General features: G+C 38.8%; 2 protein-coding genes across 20 annotated transcripts in view; one reads left to right on the top strand and one right to left on the bottom strand.

The window, feature by feature from the left end:
• The window catches only part of RIC8A (RIC8 guanine nucleotide exchange factor A), a 30,262-nt gene extending 21,173 nt beyond the window's left edge, over positions 1-9,089 (top strand). For all 4 annotated transcript variants that reach the window (XM_034420138.3, XM_034420140.3, XM_034420141.3 and 1 more), the window contains 5 exons: positions 1,597-1,692; positions 2,319-2,463; positions 3,260-3,404; positions 5,068-5,187; positions 6,202-9,089. In XM_034420138.3, the coding sequence (XP_034276029.2) occupies positions 1,597-1,692; positions 2,319-2,463; positions 3,260-3,404; positions 5,068-5,187; positions 6,202-6,337 (642 nt within the window). In that variant the 3' untranslated portion in view covers positions 6,338-9,089. The remainder of the gene's footprint in view (positions 1-1,596; positions 1,693-2,318; positions 2,464-3,259; positions 3,405-5,067; positions 5,188-6,201) is intronic.
• SIRT3 (sirtuin 3) overlaps positions 8,880-20,317 on the bottom strand; it is a 14,945-nt gene continuing 3,507 nt past the window's right edge. For 4 of the 16 annotated variants that reach the window (XM_087881431.1, XM_087881430.1, XM_087881432.1 and 1 more), the window contains 8 exons: positions 19,451-19,546; positions 18,869-19,058; positions 16,899-17,096; positions 14,096-14,328; positions 13,841-13,941; positions 12,627-12,788; positions 11,763-11,972; positions 8,880-10,692 (listed from right to left, as the gene is read on the bottom strand). In XM_087881431.1, coding sequence (XP_087737557.1) covers positions 10,672-10,692; positions 11,763-11,972; positions 12,627-12,788; positions 13,841-13,941; positions 14,096-14,328; positions 16,899-17,096; positions 18,869-19,058; positions 19,451-19,526 — 1,191 coding nt within the window. In that variant the 5' untranslated portion in view covers positions 19,527-19,546 and the 3' untranslated portion in view covers positions 8,880-10,671. Of the gene's footprint in view, positions 10,693-11,553; positions 11,973-12,626; positions 12,789-13,840; positions 13,942-14,095; positions 14,329-16,898; positions 17,097-18,868; positions 19,059-19,450; positions 19,547-20,317 lie in introns of those variants that run through there. The other 12 variants (XM_087881439.1, XM_087881436.1, XM_087881438.1 and 9 more) reach the window with 3 other exon arrangements.

Raw genomic sequence — 20,317 nt, 5'->3', positions numbered from 1 at the left:
ACTTTGATTTAGGATGATACCCATGTTAGATTAGGATTCATTTGAGAGTCCATCCTGTGCTTAAATATATGTCATTTGCCCTACCACACAAAGATGGAAATCTCAATTATTTATCATTCTCTAAGAAAACTTATGTAGTAGCAATCAGCCTGGTACAGGTAATCCTCGATTTACAACAAGTCATTTAGTGAGCATCTGAAGTTTCAACAGCACTGAAAAAAGTAACTTATGATTGTTTGTCACACTTTGGACCGTTGCAGCATCCCCATGGTCCCGTGATCAAAATTCAGATGCTTGGCACTTGACTCATATTTATGACGATTACAGAGTCCTGGAGTCATGTGATCACCTTTTATAATCTTCTTACACCAATCAGAAAGATATCTCTTAGTGCAGTGTTTCTCAACCTTGGCCACCTGAAGATGCGTGGACTTCAACACCCTGAATTCCCCAGCCAGCTCTGCTGGCTTGGGGATTCTGGGAGTTGAAGTCCACGCATCTTCAGGTGACCAAGGTTGAGAAACACTGTCTTAGTGAGTCCAAATGCTTCTGCTTTTCATTAATATAGGTAATCCTTGACTATGACTATAATGAAACCTGTCCATCATAGTCAAAAGTCACAACAGTGATAAAGCAGGTCACCCACCCATGTAACGCACCCAATTTTATGACCTGTTTTGCAGCTCTCATTAAGCAAACCCATTGTTACCATGGGATGTTTTTGCTGAAAATGAAGTAAATTCTGGTTTTCTACAAAAACATTGTAAATGGCAATTATGGACTGCAGGATGTTGCAAATGGTCATAAATGCGAGTTGGTTGCTGAGTGCCCAAAACGCGGTGACTGTGGGAGGGGAGCAGCAATTGGAACCAGGTCATAAGTACCTTTTGGGGAGTCCAATATAACTTTGAATGGTCGCTAAGGGACTGGTGGTAAGTCAGAGACTACCTGTACATGAAGCAACTCTCACCCAGTTAGACATTCATGCAGAAGAATATTGCTTTTTGCATGCATTAATGCTAGGATTATTCATTATCTTAAAAAAAGAAGACTCCCTCAAGTCAAGCTGACTTCTTAGTGATGAACAAATGTGTAGGGGCTTTTGGCAATAATACAAAGGTGGTTTGTAGTTTCTTAGTGATGAACAAATGTGTAGGGGCTTTTGGCAATAATACAAAGGTGGTTTGTAGTTGTCTTTTTCTGGGATTTTTTTTTTAATATCCTGGTCTAGACTAAAATTATGGGATGCCCTGATAGTTTTCTATCTAATTACTAACCAGATTTGATCCTGCAGAGCTTTTTGAAATCAAACCTTGACTAGATGCTGCCACCTGCTAGGCCATTCATTATAAAAAAAGCTATACAGGTAAACATTGAACATAATAATGCCAGGACATGAAATATGTAGTAGCAGTTGCTAAAAGGGAAATTGGGGAGGAAATTTTATGTAAAAATGAAGCTTAGATGGCTTTCCTAAAAAAACGTTTTTTTGTCTTGGTCAGTGTGATGTAGTCTTTTGCTGACCTGCACTATTTTTGTGCATGGAAAACTTAAAAAGAACAGTTAAATCTGTTTCTTTTTATGCCTCTTTCACAGGGTCATAAACTCAAGGAGAGTCTTACCCCGGTGTTGAACTTGCTGACTGAAAGTGCCCGGGTCCATCGACAGACAAGGAAATTCCTTAAAACAAAGGTACAACACAATCCAAGGTTCATAAGGCAGTATTCACGAAAGCCAGAAAGATGCACATCAAAGCAAACAGATGTTCCTGGCAAACATTACTTCCCCCAGCGTCTGGTTAAATCACCCTTCCCCATATGTTCCTTGTGAGGAGGGATGGGGCTGCTTCCTTGCAAGCTCCTCTGTGACTCTCTCTGCTCTCTTCTCCTCACCCACGGATTGGATGGGGGAGGTAACTGTTCTTCATTAGAGGTGGTCTGGAGCTTGTCATCTGTTGGATCACTGCACCTGCTCCGCTCCTCCAGGTGGTTTTCCATCTGCTGAGCTACTCTCCCCCACTGCCAGACGAGCCTAGAACCACCTTGTCCTCAGCCCTTGGCCTTTCCACTCATTTGGAGGGGGCCATGCCCTCCCTGGTTCCTCCCTCCTCCAAATCAGGGTCCAACAAAGCCATGAAAGTACAAATGGGAGGAATTATCAATATATCAGTACATCAGTACATTAAGAAGACATCTTTGTTTAGTGTCAGGATGAGATTATTCTTACTGAGGCAACTTTGATGCAGTATTTTCAGGGCTTGATGAAACCAAGTTTAATATGGCTCTAAGCATCACTTTTGGCTTTCCATGGATTCACAGGTACTTCCTCCATTACGGGATGTGAAAAATAGACCTGAGGTGGGAAACCTGCTGAGAAATAAACTTGTACGCCTCATGACTCACATTGACACGGATGTGAAACACTGTGCTGCTGAGTTCCTGTTTGTACTCTGCAAGGAAAGTGGTAATTATCCATGCTCTCTCTTGTTCATCTCAGGCCTGTTGTATGCTGGCAGTTTGAATCAGTAAATAGGAACAAGCTAATCCATCTTAACTGAGACGTTATTTGGATGGTGGCTGAATATTAAGAATACAGGTAAACTGGAATCTCATAGGGATTTGGATTAAATTACATTGCATGGAAATGAAGGGAAATATCATTCCCCGGACCAATTTTAAAATTAGGGAAGAAGATAAATAAACTTGAAGAAAATTTGTTGCTGCCAGGCTTGTGAATTCTTTATAGCTGTTAATCAGACTTTTCCTCACAGCAAAGCTACTGTTAGTTTTCTTGAACATTACAATAGGAAAAGCAGCTTTGCAAAGATGCCTTTTTTCAGAGTGGTATTTTTCTTTTAAATGGTTTACCTGGTAGACAGTATACAATCTTATATAACCTATGTGACATCTATAACCCTAACCTAATGTAGTTGTTATATTAACTTAAGGAAAAGGTAAGAAGTGGCCTGAAGAAGAATAGTATTAAATTTTTACCAGATTCACTATAATATAGAAGAATGGTACTAAACAAGTGGTCACGATCAAGAATTTTTTCCAGTCCAAATGAGTCATGCTTCCATCCAGCTGTATCAGTAACAGAGGAATCCTGTCAGTCATCTCAGCTTCTTTTTTATCTCGGGGTTTGCAAGAATCTACCTCCTTGAAAAGTTAGTCTGATCAAGATGAGACTATGTGCTACTATTTGAATTCATTTGCTTCTACACTAATAAGAGAAAGTTTGACTTCCTATGTCTCCACAGTGTCACGGTTTGTGAAGTACACGGGATATGGAAATGCTGCTGGTCTTCTGGCAGCACGAGGCCTCATGGCTGGGGGGCAGACAGAAGGAGAATACTCTGAGGATGAAGATACTGATACAGAGGAATACAAGGAAGCAAAACCCAAGTAGGGGTGCATTTCATGCTTTGCTTCCTTAAATATATTTGCTTCTGCTTCTTTGGTGCAAATCCCTGTTGTATCTGGATGTTAGAATCTTAGCATAGATGAGATGGAATGAACCTTATAAATCATTTGCAGGAATCCATTAAATCAACTAGCCTCTCTATGAATATCACAGCTGTTTTACAAAGCCCGCTTTGCTGCTTATGAACTCTTACCATAAAAATGCCTCCTGATACTCAGTTGAATCTCATTTTTAAATTTTTTTAAAAAGACCTGCTGCTCTGTGACTGCCCCTAGTTCAGTGGTGAAATCCAAATTTTTTTACTACAGGTTCTGTGGGCGTGGCTTGGTGGGCATGGCAGGGAAAGGATACTGCAAAATCTCCATTCCCACCCCACTCCAGGGGAAGGATACTGCAAAATCTCTATTCCCACCCCATTCTGAGACCAGCCAGAGGTGGTATTTGCCGGTTCTCCGAACTACTCAAAATTTCCGCTAGCGATTCTCCGAACTGCTCAAAATTTCCACTACTGGTTCTCCAGAACCTGTGAGAACCTGATGGATTTCACCCCTGCCCTAGTTCATTTTATTATTTGATTTCTCTTATGTTTCTTCTATCTGCTTCTTTGTTCAGTGGTCTATTTCACTTCTTGCCAAGTTATTCACAAATAGACAATTCCTTTTACCTCCAGCTCTTGACTTAATTGACAGTGACAGTTATCAAGACTCAATTGCCCAATAGATACACACAAAGTTATACTCTAGGTGTTTTGACATTCTCTTTTTTTTAAATTTGATTTATATGCCGCCCTTCTCCAGAGACTCAGGGCGGCTTACAATGTGCTAAGCAATAGCCTTCATCCTTTTGTATATTTATACAAAGTCAGCTTATTGCCCCCACAACTGGGTCCTCAATTTACCTACCTTAGAAAGGATGGAAGGCTGAGTCAACCTTGAGCCTGGCGAGATTCGAACCTGCAGTAATTGCAGGCAGCTGGTCTTAATAACAGGGTGCTTTAGACCACTGTACTACCAAGGCTCTTCAATTTTTAATTACATCTTATTTTAAAATTGGAAGAGGTGAAGCAGGAGGGAAACATATAATGCAATATATGTTTCCCTCCTGCTTCACCTTACTCCCAATTTTTCTGCACACATTTATTGTACATTTAAATACATTGTCTAGAAAGGAAACTCTTCTATGTAAGATGTACTGTTATTAAATTGGGAATTTCCTTGTAACCTTAGAAGCAAGACTAGTAACAGAAAATTGATAGACAAAACTGAATTAAGAATAATGGAATGGACATGTTTTGGGGAGAGAAACACATCATTATCTGCATATTCCATATAGTTCCTCTTCATTTTAGTAGCATGTATTTGTGTTAATCAAATGAATATTAGAGTTATATTTTTAGGCTACTCGCCATACCTTTTTTATTCTTATCCGTTAAAAAACAACATCCAAGGGAATATGTGATATAAATTTTGATATGTTTATCATATCTTCCAAGTCCCTGTGCCCTTTTGATTTTTATGAGTGGGAAAGCTGACCATAGTTACCTTCCTGAAAAAATAATGAAGAATTGGATTTGTTGATTAATTGTTTGTGTTTCATATATTGTACCTTCTTTTCTTTGGGTTACTATGTGATTCAACTATTTAGCATTAATCCTATTACTGGACGTGTGGAGGAAAAGCTTCCCAATCCAATGGAAGGGATGACAGATGAACAGAAGGAGCTTGAGGCAATGAAACTGGTGAACATGTTTGACAAACTCTCCAGGTACTAAATGATTCAGCATAATTATTCAGAAATGGATTGTTAATAGGCAAACAGGCTGAAAGAAAGCAGTTGGTTAAATCAAAAGCTCTAAGATACAAAATTACAATGGATTCAGACAAGCTATTTCAACTTATTTCATTTTCTTTGAACTAATTTGCAACTTAGTTTGAGAGTTCTATTAACATTGGAAGAAATGTCTGAAGGCAACTGTGAGCCCAGAGGATGGTTGAAGAGATTGATTTCTTCTTCTTCATTTACCTGTATTACTATAATCTCTGCACTGAAAGGGGCTGAGGTGGTGCCTTGCCTTCAAACTTCAGTAAAATTATCCAGGACAGTTTGTAATAGTTACCCTGTTTCCCTGAAAATAAGACATCCCCTGATAATAAGCCCAATCGGGCTTTTGAGCACATGCACTAAAATAAGGCTCCCCCGAAAATAAGCCCTCCCCGAAAATATTTAAACGCAGAGCTGGAAATCAGGTAAGACGGCAAGAAGAGCCCCATCTTTCTCCACGTACCTCAAAATAATAAGACCTTCCCGAAAATAAGGCCAAGCGCTTATTTCAGGTTTCAATGAAAATATTTCATATAAAGTTCATATAAACATGTATGATACCATGTTTCCCTGAAAATAAGACACTGTCTTACATTTTTTTGAAACCTGAAATAGAGTTTTTCATATAAAACAACAGCAATTACATTTCAAAGTGTCTGTTTAGAATATTTTGAAGTTTCATACCTTCTTCAAAAAATGTCAGTTAGCAAAACCAGTCCCAGTACATACATTGTGGATCAATCTCTGGAAATTTTAGAATTGTTTTTATTAGGAGTAATATTTTCTTTCAATTTTAATAAAAGGATTTAGATCCTCACACAAGATCTTCAGGGCTTAAATTGATGAATGAACACTTCATTATATTCACTTGTCAGAAGACATTTCGTGGCAGGCTTTTCTCTAGGGTGAAACCACTTTTTTTTCATCCCTGCAATTTCTTCTTTTTCTCCTTTGAAGACAGCAAATCATCAGACCTATGGGCCTGGATCCTGATGGCAATTTAAGCTCTGTCAGTGTAACCTCCCTGGATGAAGCTGTTCATCAGATAGCTGAGCAGAGGTTATCATCTGATTCTGATTTGGAAATAGACTGAGTCATCCTCCTCTATTTCTCACAAGTCTATGGACCTGCTATTGTCTCTCTATATCAGGACTGATCTTCTGATACAAACACCTGGAAAAAGACTTTCGATGGCTTAGATTCCTCCACCCACATCCATCTGATTTCTCTTTCGGCAGCCCTACAGCACTTCTGTTGAAAGCTTTTTATAGCTTTGTCTTTCTGACTGTCTTTTCTCCTCATTGTTTAAGAGTCTCACCCTCTGATGCATTCCAAAGATTTTCCAGCAGATTGGCAAGGATGCAAGAGAGGGTGGTTTCAAGTGAGCTTATAACACATGAAACACTAAGGGTACATACATGTAGTCAATTGTTTAGGGAGAAAAAATTGTATGAATTAGGGATTTACGTTAATCTCTGGGCCAAGCACAACATTTAAAAACTGTGTTATGGGAAATGTAGGCAAATATGAATGTGTATGTATAATATACATGTCTAGAAATATATTATGAAAATGTGTGAACAAAGTGTGCATTTTTATGAATGTATTGTGTGACAATCAATGTAGTTGCATACCGTTCCTTTTTAGAACACCTTCAGGATGGTTGGAAAGGGACGTGGTGGCTCAGTGGCTAAGATGCTGAGCTTGTTGATCAAAAGGTCAGCAGTTCAGCGGTTTGAATCCCTAGTGCCACGTAATGGGGTGCTCTCCTGTTACTTGTCCCAGCTTCTGCCAACCTAGCAGTTCGAAAGCACGTAAAAAATGCAGGTAGAAAAATAGGGACTACCTTTGATGGGAAGGTAAGTGTTCCCTGTGCCTTTGGCGTTTAGTCATGCCGGCCACATGACCATGGAGACATCTTCGGACAGTGCTGGCTCTTTGGCTTTGAAACGGAGATGAGCACCACCCCCTAGAGTTGGGAACGACTAGCACATATGTGCAAGGGGAACCTTTACCTTTGAAGGATGGTTGGAAATCTTCACGAAAGAGCCATTGTTGAAAGTATGAGTGCGTGCGTGTGTGTGTGTGTGTGTGTAGGTAGGTGCAAGGAAGTATGTTTAAATAAATATGGGAATGTAGAATTTCCAGGGAAGAAATGAGGAGCTAAAGACAACAATTACAGTGGAATGAAGAGACAGCAAGTGGACCAACTTTTTTGGATTCCTCTCCAGATAAGAAAGGACTTGGGATTGCCCACACATGGTCCAGACAGTTGCTCCTCATGAAGAGTCCAGCAGGTTTAGGGCTTTGGAAGATGAGAGAGCACTATCTTCATCCAAACCGTAGTTCACGTCCTTTTGGACACAAGGTTCACATATTTCCTTTTTTAATCAATTGGAAATTCCTTACTGTTTTCAGAATCCTTGGAACAACAGATTTTACAGCAATGGGTAAATTTAGTTCAATCCTTAGCAAAACGGGTTAAGTTTAAGGAGTTTAAAAAAAAACTTTCTAATTAAATTGCAAAAAAATGATTAGAACATTGATTTTGGAAAGTTACAAACGGAGCAATACGCCAGATAAATTTGAAATAAAAATCTGAAATTATAAGAATTCTTCCCCAGGGAAAATGCTGTCCTTTTGAATTCTTTAACACAACATTGCAAACATTTTAAAAATTGGATGCCAGAAGGAACTGAAAATTACAATTAAAGGACATTTAAACTTGATTTACTAGTATAGAGTGGAACAAAATACTGTAAGATTAAACTTTTTGAGGGATATTTGTGAACAATAGCACAAAAGTTAATTTTCAGAATGTCTGCTGTTATAAATAGACGGTGTTTAAAAGACGTTATGGAAGAGGAACATGTTTTCCTGGATAAGACTGAGATGACCTAAAAGTAATAGGCTACACAAGTGATATAGGAAAAAAAATGCTACACTGGATATACAAATAACAAATGAAAAAAATGATCTGGATATCTACCCTATATTGGATTTACCAGAGACTTGTTAAAATTTTGAAGAATTTTGTGAGAATAATTGTGAGACAGAAAAAGAACCAAGTTCTAAAACATTATTTGAAGGGATTAAAAATCAAGTTTGTTAAAAATAAAAGGTAGAAATATAAAGTTGGTTTATTTGATCAAGTTAAAATAAACATCTCTGGTAATGCTTAATGGACTTTTGTTGATCAGTAATGAAGTTTTAAGGATTTGTTTATAGATGAGATGAGATCTAGTAAGAGATAATTTGTATTTTAAGAGAAGATAAAAAGATTAAAATTGTTTATGCATGTGATAAAGGAAGGGGAGTCATTTCTTTATATTCATTTTCCTTACGTTTTTTCTTTTCTGTTTTCTGCACGATTTTTTCTGTACATTTTTATTTTTTCCTAGTTTGCATTAACATTTAAATTTTTAATTGTAATGTTTAATAAAATTACCACACAAAATAAAATATGGGAATATATGGGAAATACAGAGATGTATTTGGTCCACAATGAAGTACATATACAGTATTTGCAGTAGGACTTTGATCTTTTCAGTCGTAACTACATTTGTGTTCCTCTTCCTACAAGTTTAGTTGTCTGAAATAACATTGCTCATTGTACTGTTGAGATAAAAGACTGCTTTATTTCCATAAATTATCTGCTTTATTTTCTGTATTTCGATAGCATTTTGCATTCACAGGTTACTTTTATCCTTTACCTGAATTTAAACTTCCTGGTTTAGAAAGAAATTCCATTTCCCAGCTTGTTTTCATTTTACTAGCATTTCAAAATTTAGCACAAATGTAAATTAAAAATTTTCATTGGAATAAACAAACCCTTCCAATACCAAGATGTGAACTTTTGTCTATAATTATTTGGGTGATGATTCTTAAAAACAGATGGATATTTATAAAAGATGTAAGGCATAGTTAAAATCAATGTGGATGATTCCATTTACAGGAATATTACAGTCAAGACAATATTGAGTTGATAAGGGAAGAACAAAATATCAATTTCATTAATTACCCGTATTTTTCGGACTATAAGATGCACCGGACCATAAGACGCACCTAGGTTTAGAGGAGGAAAACAAGAACAAAAAATAGTTTTTTGCCTCTGCATGTCCCATTTTTGCCCTCCCCCGCATCCAGAAGCTCTGCAGGCCAAAAATAGGCCCATTTTTGGCCTGCAGAGTGTTTCTGGATGCCGGGGAGGGCAAAAACGGGACCGGCGGAGGCCTCCAGAGTCACAGTTTACGAAGATAACAAGGCAGGAAAGGGGAATTTGTGACTTTCCTCAGATTTTGCTGGATTACATTTCAAATCATTTTTTTTTTACCTTAGCCTATTTTGGCTATGGCTGTTGAGAGTTGTAGTCTATCAACAAATTTCTGAATAGCTCTTCACTTATTGTAATGACTACTGTAAAATGAAACAAAAAACGCTTAAAAGGCACACCACTATCTCTTTTAAGAGGAGGATAAACAGGAAATTAGTTAACTGATGTTGAATCTGCTGAATGGATTCAAATAATGGTTGAATGGTTTGATGGATTGATGTAACCAAATTATAAGGATTTTTTGAAATATAAGTATTAAATAAAATCAAGGTCAGAGAATAAAAGCTTTAATTAGTCAAAAGAAATACTGAGCTATTGTTAAAATAATTTTATTTTGCTTTAAATTGAACTGTAGTTGCAAATGCTACACATTCATCCAGCAGCTACAGTATAGCATTCCTGTATGTGCTAGTTTCTTACTAGAAATGTTGACGCATAAACAAATTATCTTTTCAAGATACATAAGTGATATCTGCGAATTAATATACACATTATTTTAAGAACTTTTTCTTTACACGTTGATAAAGAAAGCTGGAATTCACTTTTTGATAAAAAACCACTCCCAATATTGATTTCTTCCGAGTGGGTAGAAAATCGTGGATTCAGTATGAATGAAATAATACTCTTGTTGAGGCTCTGACTAAAACCTCAGATCTGTGATACTTTTTAAATGACTCAGAAATAATCCAAGTGGAAAAGTAAAAAAAAAAAAAAAAATGGGAGAAAATTAATGCCTTCTAAAAGGGAGGTAGCAGCTACATTGAAAATGTTTACAGCTTATCTTCATAGAAAATTAAATTCAAATTATTTGCAGGATCCAATCTGGGTTGGTCACCGGGACCAAAGGTTTAGTCTTCATCAAATTATTTTATTTTCATGTCCCGAAGAGGCTTGAGAACATGCCCTGCTCTGAGACATCAAAAATGTCCAAGGAATTAAATTACTATCTCCAGATAGTTCTTACCGTTACCTATTAGGTGAACAAAAAAACCCATCTTTTCACCCCAATCTGTGAATTTATCATTATAACCTTTGGCTGAGGCATACGTTACTTTTTGAGGAGTTAAATCTGTCCAAAAGTAGAGAATACACTTCTATTTCTCCTTTATATCCAGCTGAAAACACAAAAAACATGGATTACAACCCACACCAACTGTTGAGATCCCGCCCCCCCAAAGAAAAAGTGATGAAGTAGAGACTGTATTTAGTTAAACAAAAACATTACCATTGCCAAATGGTAAAATAAATGTACAAAGAAGAACCAATTTTAACCACACTTATGTTTACCTAAACCTGAGCAGAATGTACTGACATTTTGCATCATATCATTCTGGGTTGTCAGACAAAATATGTTTAACATATGTCTGTGCGGCCTTCTCTCAAAACAGAGTGATGCTCATTTTACATAATTGGCACAGGCTGCACGAGTTGGGAGTGTGCTATGGTACATTGCGAGTGCAGGGAGGCCAAGGGAAGGGGGGGCACAGGTTCACACGAGTACAGGGACACAGAGGGAAGAAAGGTACAGGTTGATACAAGGGCAGGGAAACCAAAAGAAGGGTGTGGTGCAGTGAGCAGAAGGTGGGAGACTGACCAGAACCTTCCCTGCCAACTCCCCATTGCCTTTGCTTCTGAGAAACCTGTAGGGAAGGTTGCAAATGGCAATCCTATGACTGCAGGATGCTGCAACTTTTGTGAGTATGAGCTGGTTGCCAGGCAAGCAAATAACAATCATGTGACTCTAGGGTGCTGTGATGGCAGGAAATTAGAGGAACTATCTTAAGTATCTTTCATTCAGTTCTACTGCAACTTTGGTTATTGAATGAGTGTTTGATATGCAAGGAATACCCAAATTATAATTTTATTTATTGTTTCCAAATCTCAAATTTCACTCTGAGAAAGCAAATGTTACTGAAATAAATAATAAAATGCAATAAATAGTCACAAAGGACAGGTGACATAGTCATTTCCCTTGAGTTATACAAGATGGAAAATGATAGCATCCCATGGAATTGGGTGGCTATAACAAATGCAAGAAAAATAAACCTATATGACTATGATGGATAAAATAACTGCGTAGTCTATATTAGTTAAAGTCTTATCCTTAATTGTATTGTTTTCATAACTCCAGCCAGCAAAATAAAAAGAGTGCAAGAGGCAAAGTTTTCAAATCAAAATGACCTACCTTTTCTTTTTCTTTTTTTATTAGTTCCTGTAACTCCTCTTTCCAGCCTAACAGTTCTACCACTTTTTCCACTCCACTGATTACATCTCCCAGTTCAGCTACATCATTGTGCTGTGACCGGACCACAAATGGCCCCACCAGGTCTCGATTGATCAGAACACGGGGCACAGAACCACGGACAGCTCCTGCCAGACTAGCAAAGGGCTCCACCTAAAATAAAGCATTAGAAAGGAGAGTGTACGGAGTTGTCTCTCTTGCAAAGTAAAAATTGCTGCACTTTAGGGTATTTTTTCTAAGAAAAAAAATTGTTATACATCTTCAAATGCTAACTGAAAGCTCACACCAAACATCTGAATATGCCCACTCCATATGAGCCGTGCACAAATCACAGGGTATTAAAAATGGTACTGTCAAGATTTAAGATGATGATACAGTACTTTTATTTGTATGCTGATTTTCCTAAGAGTCTTTAAAATATATTTTGAGTGAAACCTCCTAGCAAGGTGGCCTGCAATATTATTCATATAGGGGAAGACAGCTGAAGATAATGAATTCTTAAGGCTTTACAGCAGGGGTATCCAACTTTGACAACTTTAAGACTCATGGACGTCCTCAGCCAGAATGGGGAATTCTGGGAGCTGAAGTCCGCGGGGCTTAAAGTGGCCAAGGTTGGACACCCCTGTTCTACAATATAATGAACTTAAAACTCTGAAATTCCTTCCCATCTCTTTTGTTGATTGCTGAACTGCCACCCTTCCATTCCCTTGACTTCTCATGGCTTTTCTCTCTGTTCTCCAGAGTCTCTGAATCACTTTGTCTTAAAAACCCATCTCTTATTCTTTCCCATGTTCATAATAGCCAGACCTCAAGGGAGGTTCCAACGATAAAAAGCAGGTCTGCCATAGGAAAATCTGTCAAATGCAAGAAGAACCGATGAGGAAGCTCTTCTCCAAAGAATATAATATCAGGCTTGACTACTCCACTGCAAACAGGGCATTTGGGAATTTTGTCAGTCATCACATCCCCCTGAAATGAAATCAGATAATAGGAATATAAATTCCTAATCAGGCAGCACAAGCCACAAGACTGACATCACAACTGATGACAGCGCACACCAAAACTGCAATAAAAGCAAAGGCAATCCTATGAGCCTGCTGAAGCAAAGATCTAGGATCTAGTCGAAATACGTGGATCCACCTGAAAAGAGGAGCCAGCGAGTTTGGCAGCAACTGTGATTTTTTAGCCTGGCCAGTGGAAGGAGGCCTAGCCTATGAATAGGAGCAGCCAGGAAAAAGCTAAGAACTGGAGGAGCATTAGTGGCTGGTTGTCTTTGTCTTATCAATGTCTGCTTTGCATTTTGGAGAAATCACACTGCTAACTTCACTGATACGTGAGAAAAGATGATGATCTCGGATTGTGTCATGAGAGATGTGGGGTAAGGGAGATGCTCCCTATGAAGTGTGGGTAAGGATGAGGAGCAGATATCTCCACTGGCTGGTGTTCTAGTAGGACAAGGCTTTCAAGGATTGAAATCGGGTAAAATGCTCCCGGTTCAGACCGGATCGCCTGATCTGGTAGCGATGGTGGTGGGTGGTTCAGAGAACTGGTAGCAAAAATCCCTGCCCCCCCCCATGCCCAGCTGAGCCGCGAGATCATCAGAGGCTTTTTTTTTTTACTTTTAAAAGCATTTTTCGGGCAAAGAGGTTGTAGAAAAAATTATTTTAAAAGTAAAAAAAAAAAAGCCTCTGATGATCGCGCAGCTCACCTGGGATCGCCATAGCCTTTTAAAAGCATTTTTTTCTACAACCTGTTCAGCCAAAGAGGTTGTAGAAAAAATGCTTTTAAAAGTTAAAAAAAAAAAAAAGTTGGCCACGCCCACCCAGTCACATTACCTCCCACCAAGCCACGCCCACAGAACTGGTAGTAACAAATTTTATATTTCACCACTGATTGAAATGTTACCTTTCTGGAGGCCTGGAATCAACAAAAGCAGGCTCACTGTACATTTGCATTAAAAATGATACATGTAATACTTGTACTATTCCTGGAGTGCTGTTATCTGCTGCATTGTGGCTTACCCTGAAATCCTCTCCTGAATATGTTCTTCGACAGACAGTACATGTAGCAGAAGCAAATGTGCCATGAGCTTCAACTAGTTTATCTGGAGGAATCCCAGCAACTAGAACACACAAGCAGGAAGATAAGATTTGGTCAAGCTCTTCACCAACTCAAAAGATATTTAAAATGGATGATCCCTCATCATCACCACAAATATTATTGCTGTGTAATCTGCTTTCAATTTATCTTCTCAGAGCCAGTAGCAAGTGGCTCACCTCTCTCCAGCCCATCAATATTTTGTGTGTAGAGGCGCAGAAGGAGCCCTTTGTCAAACAGAAGTCGAAGAAAATAATGGGCATAGTTTGGTCTGTAATTGCCAGGGTACAACTCCTTAGCTAACCTGAAGAAAGGCTTGGGATTCTGGAAAAAGTAGCTAAGTTCAAATATGGCTTCAGGGTATGGAATATTATACTGCTGAAGGTTATTGTATAGCCCACTCCCAGGAGACCTGCAAAAAGAGTAGTAGAGTAAAATTAGAATAATGATAGGCCAGGAAACCAAGTTCACCAAGCCTTAACCAGAGAAATACCTAGGTACAGTACTGAAATATCTAATCCAAGAAATCAACATGATTAGAGTTCTAAGGAAAGGAAAGTGGTAAATGCATTTTATTTTTCACTCAGAACAAAACAATTACATCTAGAATGTTCCAAGTTAGAAGTATTTTGACAAGAAAAAAATTATCCCAAGAAGTCACCACAAAATACAGAACATCTGTTGGACCTAATAAATTTACCTCTCCCAGACATATTTTACTTTGCATGTATGTGGGTTTTAATGAGCATGCGATAGGTTGGATTTGCTTTAAGGAAGAAGCTCACCTCACCCAACTTTAAGACAGCGACAGCAGATATTTAATTGGTTTCTGCTGCTATCCACAAGTTACCAAATGCAACAGGCAACACAACATTCCAATAGCATCACTGGAGACAACAGAAATGACTGGCCTACCTGGTAAAATGAATTCATATACAGGTAGTCCTTGTGTAACATTCACTTGCTCAGCAATTGCTTAAAATTACAGTGAACAAGGGGTATTTATAATGGGTTCTCTAGTTGCAGCTGTTGCAACATTCCTGCACACACATGACAGCAATTCAAGTGCTTGGCAACCAGCTTGCACTTATGATAGTGCAGCATCTCATGGCCAAATCATTGTGGTTTGCAACCTTCATTGATGGCTTCCATAAGCAAAGTCAATGAGGAAGCCAGCAAGAGGCCACTAATGGCAAATACATGACCGTCACGTATGATTCACCTAATGACAATGACTACTGGAACTGCCATTGTAAATCAGCACAATTATGTGACATTGCACTTTATAACCATGTCATTTAGCAATCAAATTCCTGTCCCAATTACTATTGGTGAGGACCAACTGTAAAAAAAGATTTTTAATTTGCAACTAATTTATAAATTCAGGCCAGTTTGATCTGGGGGCTAAAGTGTTAGATCACAAATGGGAAAAACATGAGTTTTAGTCTTGATGTAAGCATAGTAAGCCAGCTGGATAACCTTGGGCCAGTCACTCCCTCTCAACCAGGGGTGAAATGCTACCGGTTCGGGAGGACCGGTAGCGGAGATTGGGGCTAGTTCGCTGTACCGGTAGCAATTGCTGCCTGGCCATGTCCCCGAACCAGACCACCGCCCGCAGCCCTGCCATGCTTGCCTGCCTTCCATGCGGCCTTCCCGTGGCCAGCTTGTGAAGGCAGGCAAGTGTAAGGCCACGTGGAAGGCAGGCAAGTATGGCAGGGCTGTGGGGAAGGGAACTAGCAGCTTACTCCCTTCCCAGCAGGCCTGCCATGCTTGCCTGCCTTCCACGCTGCCAAACTCATTGTTCGGAGCATCAGTGATCTAAGGAAGTGTCTTCCAACTCTTCAAGATCGACTTGCCAAGAAGCCAACAGCAAAAGTAGCAGCAGCGGGGGCGATGGGGCGTGTGTGTGTGTGTCTGTGTCCCTCCGTGGTCCTCCTCTCCCAGGTGACAGCCAGGGCTTTGCCGCCTCTTTTCCTCAGAGGGTTTGCCTCTAAGTTCTTGCGGAGGGAAGGACGGACACACACACACATGCCCCTGTTGCCCCCACCCCGCCACCACTACTTTTGCTGTTGGCTTAAAGTTGATCTTGAAGAGCTGGAAGATGTTTCCTTAGATTGCTGCCAAACTCATTGTTGGGAGCGTCAGTGATCTAAGGAAACATCTTCTTATACCTTCTCCTCCCCATTCCCCCCCCTTTCCATTTCTATATCTGGATTCTGATAATTACACTTTCTCCTCCCCATCCCCCCCTTTTCCATTTCTGTGCCTGGATTCTGCTTCTGCAAGAAAAGATGTTCGCTTGGGTGGTGGAAGGAAACAAAGCGTTGGGGGCTTCAGAAGGGCAGAATGTGCTTCAAAATGTGCAGCTCCTGGCTCTAATAGTGAATGATGTCAAGTTGGCCACACCCACCCAGTCACATGACCATCAAGTCACACCCATCAAGCCACACCCACAGAACCGGTAGCAAACATTTTTACATTTCACCCCTGCTCTCAACCTTAAGAAAATGACAATGCTAAACCAGTTCTGAAAATGTTTCTGAAATAAGCACATAATCAAATCTAGTTGAACACTAAATAAATAAATAGGAAGTGTGTTAATGTCTTAGAATAGCAAGATCAAATGAAAAAAGGAAAGTAAAAGGCCGAATGATTCTTGGTCAATAATACTAACATTATTGTTAGCAACACAATCATTCTTGAGAACCTCTAAAGAAACTCTTGAAGGTATGACATTTCATGTAGCCCAAGGAAACAAGGCTCTGTGTTGGGAGAGGCAGAAAAATTACACTGACATTTCTCTACAGTTCCAAAAAAAAATACCCTATTTGAGCCGCTGATATTTAACACATGATAAAAGTTATGTGACAGTGTGACACCTACTGAAAACAGGTTTCATGGATAACCATCCTTGTGGCTTGGTGAGGTGGATGCTTATTTGGTTAAAGCTGGCAAAGCCATATAACTAGTTCCATACAGTACCTGAAATCTGGAATCCCACTCGGGGTACTGAGTCCTGCTCCAGCCATCACTACTATCCTATGGCATTCTTTCTTCCGGATGCGTTCCATCACATCTCTTAGGCTCAGCTTCTTATTTCCACCATTATTTCCTCCTTGGCCAATTCCAAAAAACACTCTTGAGAATGTGGATAGGGACAAGAACCTTACTCCCTGGGTCCTGCAGCAAACATTATCAGTAAGTATGCTTTAGATCAGGGGTGTCAAACTCATGGCCCGCGGACCAGATGCGTCACATGCTGGCCACACCCACCCCTGGTTTAGTGAAGGGGAAAAAAGTTGTGATATGTCACGTGACAATGTGACGCCACGAGTTTGACACCCCTGCTTTAGATTATAAAGAAGCACATTTATAAGGGAAAAAATAAGAACCAACATTCCAGTCCAATCCATGATTTATAGGCATACCCATCCATGGATTGTTATCTAATTTACTCAGAAAAGGATCAGCATGAGCTTTTCCTCTTCCCTTGATGCAGAGTTAAAGCAATCTCTACCCAGATCTACCCAGCCTTTAGCTGAAAAAAAATTATACTAGCATAGAGCTTTCTGTTCCCATTACCAGTTCCTATTGTCTCTCATTCAAATAATTGCAATCGCTTGACTTCCTTGATAAAGGACGATATGGCTTAAGAAATTTTATACAGATTGTCCTTGGACCATGCCAAGGTAAAGTGAAAAACACCATCAGTTCAGCCAAGGATGACTTAGGGCTTTCTCATTCATGGACTTAAGTCAAGCTGAAGCAATACCATGGAGATATAGTAGGGGAAAAAAACCTTATTGGGCATATTTGCACCATTAGGTTCAATGGAGAACGGAGTGTTTTTAATTATTAGATAATTCCATTTAAAGTTAAGGCCAAAACGGACAATCAATGGCATCATTTCTCATATAGTATATGTTTGCTAGCTTCTACTTTTTACACAGAAAAGCACTTTTTACATGTTATGTAAAACGTGGTATTCACCAAGATTTATTTATTTTATTTTTTTTGCATCTGGGGACGCTTTGATAGACTTTCAAGAGCAGGGTATTAGATATACTGTATCTGCAGGATTAAAGCTGATTAAAGTTTAATTGCTAACAAAAAAGTTGGACTTTGATATGCAGTATGAAAATACTTAGTTGAATGGAGGCAACATCTGAAATATATTACTGTAACTTCCCTCCAATCAGCACTAACACAATTTCAAGCACAAGAAATGGCATTGGCCAAAAATGACAGCCATTCTCCTAAAAGTCTTACCCTGCTGACAAGTCTGTCTCTGTCAGAAAAGCAATGTAGAAGGTATCTCATGCTATCTGTTCTCCTGACCAACTTATTCTGCTGTACTTGCCAAATATTTAGAACCTGATCTGAAAAAGAAGGATTCTACCCTGATTCCCATAAAACTGAATTCTTATGGAAAACACAGAAGACAGCTCTGAAAAATACTCTGGAGATTGACTGCAACCCAACATCATAAACATGTCCTCCACAGTATCATTAAATGGGGATGATTTTGTCCTTATAACAAAAAATATTTTTACATTAGTTTAAATAATTTTAATTTTTTTTTAAAAAAAAAATCTTTTTAAATTGTATGCCTGATAACTGTACATTGTATTATTACCTATGGATTGGAATACTTAAAAGTATTTTATATTAAGTTAATGACATTTTAAAATATATATCATTTTATGCAGAGAATAGCTTTTTACATGCTTTCTAGTCTAATACCAAACAGACAAAGTGTCCTCTGGATCCTTTCCTTCTGCCAGCAATAAAACTATCATGAGAATGAGAACTTTGAACCTGAAAGGTAGCTTATTATAGGCTCATAACAAACAGTCAAAAATCTCCTGAGTTTTACTGAGCCTTACTGTTAAATAAGATTTAATAGAATTTCATGTTAAAGAATATTTACACAAAGGATATCAAGGCCTTACCTTATCCCAGACAAGTCTGTTGTATTTTTTAAGTTACTTTCTGAAGTCTTCTGCAGCAAATGTTTTCCATGAGGAAAGCAGAGGGCAGATCTGAATGGAATTAAGGAAAGATTTTTGCTGGCTGTCAGACTGGAAGAATTTCCAAAATGCTGATGCTGGGCATACATCCAGAGATCCAGAGACTTCCATCCTAAAAATTATTAAAAAACATTTTTGGGGAAAATATTGAAAGTGAAGAATCATTTTGTAGAGGAATGACAAATAATTTAGCTCAGCAAAACAAAATTGTACATGGTTAATGCTTGCCATATGGGAATAGTTTTATCATTGTTTATTATATGTTGCATTTGCTTACAATTTATGCAATAAAATGTAAAAATAAGTAAATTGAGCTTTATTCCTAGTGACTAGATGAGGATCCTAACAGCATTGTTTCCTATATTCAACTTTTCCCTTTGTTGTTCATAATATATTAACTCCCATATATTTGTCCACCTACTGTCACAAATCTCCATAGCCTTTCTAAACTCCGATATGCTTTTCCCAGATCCAGCGAGCTACCTGAAACAGTCTGAGACTTACCAATTAATCTCTGTAAACTGGCAGTCTGAAGCACAGTTTTCCTTGCAGAGACTCCGAAATGCATTCTCCAGTTCATTTCCCTTCAGTGGCCTAGTCCTAAATCAGAAAACCAAGAGAAGTGATTTTTAAAGTATTGTTTTTATAGGGGCTGATAAAAGCCTGGCATTATTTAGTCAGTGGCTATGATCTAACGACTAATTTAGGACATAGGGCAAAGCAGCATAGCTCTGTTTGCTTTCAATTATCTTGAGCCAGGAAGCACAGCTGAACACTGTTTACCACAATGTTCCTAATAGAAGGACCAATGACAGCCTATTTTATCAGTATTTGAGCATAGTATAATAATAGTGTGATTGATTCCACTACTACTCTCTTACTAAACCTCTGAAAAAATAAGAACAGAAATGAAACGCAGCAGCACTTATGCCACAAAACAGCTCTGGTGTTTGAAATGGTTATAGCCTCCCTTCTATCCAATGTGAAAACCTGTAGAATGGGCATTGCTCTGCTTTGCTTGTGCCCCATCATTTCTCTTTCAAGACGAAGGACCTGCTACAGGTGAGGCAAGGCAATAGTGAGGGTTGGAGTAGGAGGTAAGATGTGTTTTGGGGTAGACCTTGGTGAATGTAAGCTTTCCCAAAAGGCTCCTGCTTTCACTCCCCAAAATCATCAGAAACATCTTCAAACCCACCCCTATTTTTTCTCACTACAGTCAATCTTGAAATACTAAAAAACTAACATAAATCAGCCAATGTTTCTTTTACCTAACCAAGGGGAGAATGTAAAAAAATGGCATCCAGCCAGTCCCATTTCCCCTTGCCGTGTCTATATGTTTCTAAACAAAGTATATGACTTTGCCCATGAAAT

This window comes from Pantherophis guttatus, chromosome 1, assembly GCF_059756535.1.
Source record: "Pantherophis guttatus breed Tessera chromosome 1, ASM5975653v1, whole genome shotgun sequence".
In the NCBI taxonomy this organism is placed as follows: Eukaryota; Metazoa; Chordata; class Lepidosauria; order Squamata; family Colubridae; genus Pantherophis; species Pantherophis guttatus.
The sequence above is the reverse complement of the archived record's forward strand: the minus strand, read 5'-3'. Positions and strand labels throughout refer to the sequence as shown.